This window comes from Haliotis rubra, unplaced genomic scaffold, assembly GCF_003918875.1.
Source record: "Haliotis rubra isolate DU_JTF1 unplaced genomic scaffold, ASM391887v1 Scf48, whole genome shotgun sequence".
Classification (NCBI taxonomy): Eukaryota; Metazoa; Mollusca; class Gastropoda; order Lepetellida; family Haliotidae; genus Haliotis; species Haliotis rubra.
In genome coordinates this window covers 3,057,501-3,067,200 of record NW_025767168.1, presented here as the reverse complement: position 1 = coordinate 3,067,200, position 9,700 = coordinate 3,057,501, and the positions used below count along the sequence as shown (strand labels likewise).

General features: G+C 34.0%; 1 protein-coding gene across 1 annotated transcript in view; it reads right to left on the bottom strand.

The window, feature by feature from the left end:
- Positions 1-4,202: 4,202 nt before the first annotated feature.
- Positions 4,203-9,700, bottom strand: part of LOC124291034 (cytochrome P450 2C15-like) — a 21,938-nt gene continuing 16,440 nt past the window's right edge. Inside the window, exon 4 of the mRNA XM_046727934.1 lies at positions 4,203-5,086. Coding sequence (XP_046583890.1) covers positions 4,905-5,086 — 182 coding nt within the window. The 3' untranslated portion in view covers positions 4,203-4,904. The remainder of the gene's footprint in view (positions 5,087-9,700) is intronic.

The window sequence follows — 9,700 nt, the reverse complement described above, 5'->3', positions numbered from 1 at the left end:
TACATTAACTATATGCATTATTTTTACATGCATCAGCCTCAATATCCGGGTGATTACATTCACTGTACATCTACCTCAACATCCGGGTGATTACATTCCCTATACGCATTATTTTAACATACATCAACCTCAACGTCCGAGTGATTACATTGACTATACGCATCATTTTACCATACATCGACCTCAACATCCGAGTGACTACATTCACTATACGCATTATTTTAACATACATCGACCTCAACATCCGGGTGATTACATTCATTATACGCATTATTTTAACTTACAACGACCTCAACATCCGGGTGATTACAATCACTATACGCATTATTTTAACATACATCGACCTCAACATCCGGGTGATTACATTCATTATACGCATTATTTTAACATACATCTACCTCAACGTCCGACTGATTACATTAACTATACGCATTATTTTAACATACATCGACCTCAACATCCGGGTGATTACATTCATTATACGCATTATTTTAACATACATCGACCTCAACATCCGAGTGATTACATTTAGTCTACGCATTATTTTAACATACATCAACCTCAACATCAGAGTGATTACATTCACTATACGCATTATATTAACATACATCAATCTCAACGTCCGAGTGATTACATTGACTATACGCATTATTTTACCATACATCGACCTCAACATCCGAGTGACTACATTCACTATATGCATTATTTTAACATACATCGACCTCAACATCCGGGTGATTACATTCATTATACGCATTATTTTAACTTACATCGACCTCAACATCCGGGTGATTACAATCACTATACACATTATTTTAACATTCATCAACCTCAACATCCGGGTGATTACATTCACTATACGCATTATATTAACATACATCAATCTCAACATCCGAGTGATTACATTAACTATACGCATTATATTAACATACATCAATCTCAACGTCCGAGTGAATACATTGACTATACGCATTATTTTACCATACATCGACCTCAACATCCGGGTGATTACATTCATTATACGCATTATTTTAACATACATCGACCTCAACATCCGGGTGATTACATTTAGTCTACGCATTATTTTAACATACATCGACCTCAACATCCGGGTGATTACATTCATTATACGCATTATTTTAACATACATCTACCTCAACGTCCGACTGATTACATTAACTATACGCATTATTTTAACATACATCGACCTCAACATCCGAGTGATTACATTCATTATACGCATTATTTTAACATACATCGACCTCAACATCCGAGTGATTACATTTAGTCTACGCATTATTTTAACATACATCAACCTCAACATCCGAGTGATTACATTCACTATACGCATTATATTAACATACATCAATCTCAACGTCCGAGTGATTACATTGACTATACGCATTATTTTACCATACATCGACCTCAACATCCGGTGATTACATTCACTATATGCATTATTTTAACATACATCGACCTCAACATCCGGGTGATTACATTCATTATACGCATTATTTTAACTTACATCAACCTCAACATCCGGTGATTACAATCACTATACACATTATTTTAACATTCATCAACCTCAACATCCGGGTGATTACATTCACTATACGCATTATATTAACATACATCAATCTCAACATCCGAGTGATTACATTAACTATACGCATTATATTAACATACATCAATCTCAACGTCCGAGTGAATACATTGACTATACGCATTATTTTACCATACATCGACCTCAACATCCGGGTGATTACATTCATTATACGCATTATTTTAACATACATCGACCTCAACATCCGGGTGATTACATTCACTATACGCATTATTTTAACATACATCAACCTCAACATCCGGGTGATTACATTCACTATACGCATTATTTTAACATACATCAATCTCAACATCCGAGTGATTACATTCACTATACGCATTATTTTAACATACATCAATCTCAACATCCGAGTGATTACATTCACTATACGCATTATATTAACATACATCAATCTCAACATCCGAGTGATTACATTCACTATACGCATTATATTAACATACATCAATCTCAACATCCGGTGATTACATTCACTATACACATTATATTAACATACATCAATCTCAACATCCCGGTGATTACATTCACTATACACATTATTTTAACATACATCAATCTCAACATCCGAGTGATTACATTCACTATACACATTATATTAACATACATCAATCTCAACATCCGAGTGATTACATTCACTATACACATTATATTAACATACATCGACCTCAACATCCGAGTGATTACATTCACTATACGCATTATATTAACATACATCAATCTCAACATCCGAGTGATTACATTCACTATACGCATTATATTAACATACATCAATCTCAACATCCGAGTGATTACATTCACTATACGCATTATTTTAACATACATCGACCTCAACATCCGGGTGATTACATTCATTATACGCATTATTTTAACTTACATCGACCTCAACATCCCGGTGATTACAATCACTATACACATTATTTTAACATTCATCAACCTCAACATCTGGGTGATTACATTCACTATACGCATTATATTAACATACATCAATCTCAACATCCGAGTGATTACATTCACTATACGCATTATATTAACATACATCAATCTCAACATCCGAGTGATTACATTCACTATACGCATTATATTAACATACATCAATCTCAACATCCGAGTGATTACATTCACTATACGCATTATATTAACATACATCAATCTCAACATCCGAGTGATTACATTAACTATACGCATTATTTTACCATACATCGACCTCAACATCCGGGTGATTACATTCATTATACGCATTATTTTAACTTACATCGACCTCAACATCCGGGTGATTACAATCACTATACACATTATTTTAACATTCATCAACCTCAACATCCGGGTGATTACATTCACTATACGCATTATATTAACATACATCAATCTCAACATCCGAGTGATTACATTCACTATACGCATTATATTAACATACATCAATCTCAACATCCGAGTGATTACATTCACTATACGCATTATATTAACATACATCAATCTCAACATCCGAGTGATTACATTCACTATACGCATTATATTAACATACATCAATCTCAACATCCGAGTGATTACATTCACTATACGCATTATTTTAACATACATCGACCTCAACATCCGGGTGATTACATTCATTATACGCATTATTTTAACATACATCAATCTCAACATCCGGGTGATTACATTCACTATACGCATTATTTTAACATACATCAATCTCAACATCCGAGTGATTACATTCACTATACGCATTATATTAACATACATCAATCTCAACATCCGAGTGATTACATTCACTATACACATTATATTAACATACATCAATCTCAACATCCGAGTGATTACATTCACTATACGCATTATATTAACATACATCGACCTCAACATCCGAGTGATTACATTCACTATACGCATTATATTAACATACATCAATCTCAACATCCGAGTGATTACATTGACTATACGGATTATATTAACATACATCAATCTCAACATCCGAGTGATTACATTCACTATACAGATTATATTAACATACATCAATCTCAACATCCGAGTGATTACATTCACTATACACATTATATTAACATACATCAATCTCAACATCCGAGTGATTACATTCACTATACACATTATATTAACATACATCAATCTCAACATCCGAGTGATTACATTCACTATACACATTATATTAACATACATCAATCTCAACGTCCGAGTGATTACATTGACTATACGCATTATTTTAACATCCATGGACTTTTACATTTACTCCGTTAAGTTTGTTAATTTACTCCGCACATTAAGCGTTGAATATTACCACCATGTTTTAGTTATGAATTTTCACTGTTGCTGGACTGTGACGACAAATCAGCCCCCCAAACCTTTTCTAACCCCGGCATAGTGCTGATGGCAGCAAATGTATAGGTCACGGAGAATAAGTGATAGGTTACGCCAGAACAAGTTCTTTCACTCACACATCATATACATATTGAACCGGAAACCTCCACATAGCCACACATGGCAAATGTAAGACATAACTCAGACATTTTTTGTCTGTCCTGCCCCTTACAGGGATGGTGCAATGAAAAACAACGACACAACTCGAACATGATTTTTTTATAACTTTATACCATCAAAGTATTCATATAGGTATAGATATACATGTATAACAATGCAAATCTCAAAGTATTCATATGCAAATGCAAAAGAAGTTTTACATACCACTTTCTATGTAAACATGTCTCTATCTACGCGGATATAAACAACAAAACCCTCTCCAGAGTCCATTGTACGACTGAAACGTATGGTGAGCAGGGACTAAATACACTCCGATTATGTAAGCTAAGGAAGTAAAGTAAACTGTTGATCCAAATATGGGAAAACTATATTGCTATGCAAGTCAGACATAAAAAACAACTATTAAAACAGATGAAAAGGTTAATCGTTGCTGGTGATACGCTCATGTATCATTTTAAAGCTGGATCAAAAAGGGATAGTGTCTCTTCTATGCCTTTGTAATCGTATAGTGCATATTCTGATGGGTACGACGTTAACCTAGAACCACTCTTGTATGTATTTATGCGTCTGTTTCGAGGTTAAAATATCAGTTGTGAGTCATGCCCGACAGCGAGTGTATTAGCATTTAAAAATGAACTAAGATGTCTGGACATTTCATTTTGAACCGATACTGTTAGTCGTGGTTTCCAATGTTACATTGAGGTGTCGGTTCTCAACAACAGAAATTGGAAACGTTTCACATAGAAACATTAAGTACAAGCACATATAACGATTCTGATACAGCGTCAGTCTCTCAAACGTTCCTTGGTATGGCTTTGCACTTGAAAGAGGGAGCATTGTTGGCAATACCCATTATTCCTATCAGGGGTTGCAGCGTTCCACTTGGAGGGACGAACTTAAACTTCTGAATCAAGCTGGTCAGAATCAGGAATAGTTCCATACGAGCCAGGGGCTGTCCTAAACACGCTCGGCGTCCTGCCAAACAGAATAAACATAAGAAAGATTATTACATGATATAATGAATAACATAATTATCCTCATGTTTACCATACCTGTGAATATGATTGCAACGGGTGTTCTTTAAATCATTATGTCATGTGGAATACAACATGAAAACGCCCGACTACTGACTATTATTCTACATCTAGGGGAGCAGGGCTATATAATTAAACACGAGGATGATGCTTATTGCGTCTATTATTGTTACAAAGTTTGTGGTATTTAAATTCATGCAATAATATTGATATAGTGTGTAAAATTTACCTAATCCACATATATTATATACAGCAAAATCGCACAATGACGGATACGATTAGGAAGCGATCGTCAGCAGCAGCTAACAGAATGGTTTCTATTTCACTTTTCAAGCGACCCTTGAAGATACGGGTTAGAATATTGATCTTCAGTAACCCATGCTTGTCGTTACAGGCGACTAACGGGATCGCTGACTTGGTTAACACATGTGATTGGTTCCCAATTGCGCAGATTGATGCTCATGCTGTTGATCACTGGTCCACTGATTGTCTGGTCCAGACTCGATTATTTACAGCCCGCCGCCATTTTGCTGGAATATTGCTGAGTGCGGCGTAAATCTAAACTCACTCACTTTTCACTCCTGCTGACTTCATCCAAGCGAACAAATCAGCAGGATTGCTCTTCTGTTCAACACACTGCACTGCACATGGAATGCATTAATTCTCAGCTTTCTAAATACTAGTATATAATCTTCAATTAGTGTATGTACCTTAAAACGAAACGCCCGCGAATTAAAAATGTGTTCGCCAACATTCTCGGCACACAGCCGCAAATAACGGCCATTGTTGACTTCAGGCACATCACGCGAGTGGTACCCAGTCTAATACTTTCTTCATGATGAATTTTTTTTTTATGATTTGATCAATATTTTTGTTTTTTGGAGAAGAGAAAACACTGAAGTTTTACATTTTCTAAACTTAGTAACTTTCGGTTTAATTATTTATAAACAAAAAGAATCTCAATGTTACATCACCGATTGGACGAATAGGAACGATCATGGCAACGGCTGTAAACAAACAACTCCACATGCATCGTGATACCGAAAAAAATGTGCCATCCTTTTGATAGATCCAACTATTTTCGCTGGAATTAATTACACGGTCTGATTAGATAAATGGTACTGTCTTTGTAACAAAATTATCATATTTATCGAGTTTATAATGATTTTGTTGGATAGACCTTCTGTCACTGACATTGTTGACAGCCATAGGTGACGCGTAAGGGCGTGGCCAAACTCGCGGGTTTTTTAGGCGACAAGACACGAAGGATGTTTGAAAATACACGTTCATAAGCAGAATCTGAACTCAAAAACATTCAAAAACGACTCAATACCTAACTAATATTTGTAATTGTACCCACTCTTGATGAAACCGGAAGCACGTACGGCATGGCACTCGTGGAGGTAAAATAGGCACGAGTTGGAAAACGACAATTGATACTTTTCTAAATTGATTCAAATTCCCGTAAAATCCAAAATATATAATTGAATTAAGTTTTTAATCACCTTCTATCCGTTACTGTTAGCTGTTTTCAACAGTAGTTGGCATTTTTTGCTCGATTGTATATTTTGTCCCCTCAATATTGCCGCCGGTGCGTAGATCTTTATTTTTACAAATTCTAAGTCGTCGATGATTTAATACGTTCTAACACGGTGAGATATTATAAAATGTCAGTATGTCATAACAAAAACATAATATTGTTATGTGTCTATCGTGACACGGACAATTCTGGTGATTGTAGATGTCGTGCATGAATTCTTTTTTCCTTTCACAGAAACGGATGAAACCAGATGTACTGTAAGAATGTAATGTAAATGGATTTCTTAAAAATTGGAATGACGGGATAAAAAAAATAGTCATAGTCTGTGTGAATGCCTTTCACTCAAAATCGGTATTTATTTTAGACATTAAAACAGCTAAACAGCACATCTTTTGTTCTCCAAGTAGGAGCAAAATTGAAATATTTCTGTTGCCTCAAAACGCAGAGTTTTCAAATTTTAATTCTACTTACTAGTATTTCACATTGTTTGACGTGTGTCCATTTTTATAAAAGAAATTACTGGTCAAGTGACCCAGTGCATGGCTTGATTTAGCATCTAGAATTTGCACTGGTCCAAGCTAAAACTGCAAAATGTAACCTACTTGCACACTGTCCATGTTCATATTTTGCTCTTAAAAAACAGACTTCATCTGGGAAACACACTGATGACCCAAACTGGCTTGGAGCAATGATTACACTGACAGCGACTGACAGAATGACCCTTTTTATCATGTCAGTTATATAAGTAATATAAAATTATCATACCAGACCCAGAATAATTTGTTGTAATCATGCTGTGAATAAGCAATATTAAAACCACAAGTAATAGATAATTATATATTGAGCAGGAGGTGCATATAGGTTTCCTTTCCCAAAATCGAGCCCTGCAATGAATGATTTTTGTTGTCCAGTTTGGAGCTAATTCACTGAGATTTCAATTTGGATTTTTTATTGCCATATATATGTGGCAACGACAATATCACATACATACAGACCTTAAATGAAAGAATGCTCAGGTTTGGGCACTTTTTGAATTCAAAGAAGACTGTTCTTGACATTTTTGTTTTATGATGGCAGAGACATTTTACATACTGTAGTAATTGGAGCATGTTACTATCAGACACTTCAGCACACAGCAACAATCCTTGAAAGTTCAGTAGAAATAATTTGATATGATGACATTGCTCCAAAACCCAGGAAAAGATACTGAGGTAAGATAATTTCTATTTACTTTAATGTTAACAGAATATGAGGCCTGTTGACTTTCACCAGAGGCCATATAATCTATTACATGTATATGGTCTCTGTTTTCATCAATTGATAACATTTTCTGATAAATATACTGTTACCGCAAAAGGATAAATGACACTAGTTATTTGTGATTGAAAATAATTCACAAAACAGAGTTACTGTAGAAAACAAAAATAGTTCATCACCTATGTGTATTTGAGGTATATTTTAGCAAGATATTGTATAGAAACATAATACACCAAATAAGATGAAACATCTATGCATATATTTTTATGGTATAATTGTTTTAAATGTAAAATTGTTAATTTTCCACATCACTGAAAGAAAGTAATTGAAACTTGGTTATTTACAATTTGCTTATGCATTGATATATCCTTAGTGTCTTTACCCATGACTATTTGGGAGAGAAAAATACTAATCATGTTATTAATAATAATTACCATATGAAAATGTTTTAAGTTGTAACCAGCTGTGAAACGTTAAGCATTACAAATCTATCATCAGTATTCACCAAGGGTGTTAATTTATTGTATAAATTTATATATGTAATTCAAATTGAGACTATAAATCTGGCATACACGTAATATGAACACACAATTTATTAAATCATCCCTAATTTCACGTGAAACTATAATTGATACTATATTTTAGTATATAATATAATACATATGCATCATGCATCATATTTTGTCACAATAAGAAAAGCATGAATGTTATTTTGAAACACAAATTAGGACTCGTGAATATTCATAAATCATGTATTTTATTCTGCAATTTTCACGACATGACACGTTGGAATAAACGCAATAGTCCCATTTGAATAAGATATGTGATTACATCGAAAATACGATTTGTTTACGACGAACGTTTTCGATTATTTTTTTCAGAAAAGCTTTTTATTTTGTCGTTGCGCTGATACGAATTGCCGATATCAAATATACGAATTTAAAGTCAGATAATTATGAGATATCGGCAATAAGAATACTGAAATCGGTTTCGCGCTAATTTTACGATTTATTTAGGTTCCTTATATTAAACGCATTCCGCTGTCAATCAAGTGATTCATGTAAATTCAGGAACATTTACATTATTTATGTTTGCCTTGTCATTAACCTCTGTATGTTTGAAATTATCAGGATATTTTTAGATAATTATGTTAATTGTTCTATCTAGTATTAATGTGCCAAATATGTTTTCTGTTGTCCCTTATTTAATGACACAATGACTGTTAATACAGCAGGCTAAAGGTTAACACTGATTCTGAACCGTCCAGTACGAAACTATCATCAAAATTAATATTGACATTGTGTCCAACATCCTTAGGTTGTTTAGGATCACTATGGAATGCTTTTTATCTGTCTATATTAATATCTATATTCAGAAATGGAGATCCGACTTAGAGACAAATAGTAAATTATTTCTTTACAAAAATTTAAAGAAAATTTTGGTTTTGAACTGTATTTGGACTGTATCTAGTTAGAAAGCCTAGTGATAGGAAATTAATCACGGAAATGCGAACATCTACTCATCGCCTTATAATAGAAATTGGTAGAGACAGTAATATTACAAGGGAAGATCGTATTTGTGATAATTGCAATAGCCAGAGTAAAATCTTTGCTGAAGATGACTATAATTTTATCTTGATTTGTCCTAAAAATTTACAGCTTAGAAAGTTATATATTAAAAGTTTCTATTTGGGTTAGACCAAGTGTTTACAAGTTTATGTCACTGTTTAGATATTCCAATAAATCTGCCTTACAAAAC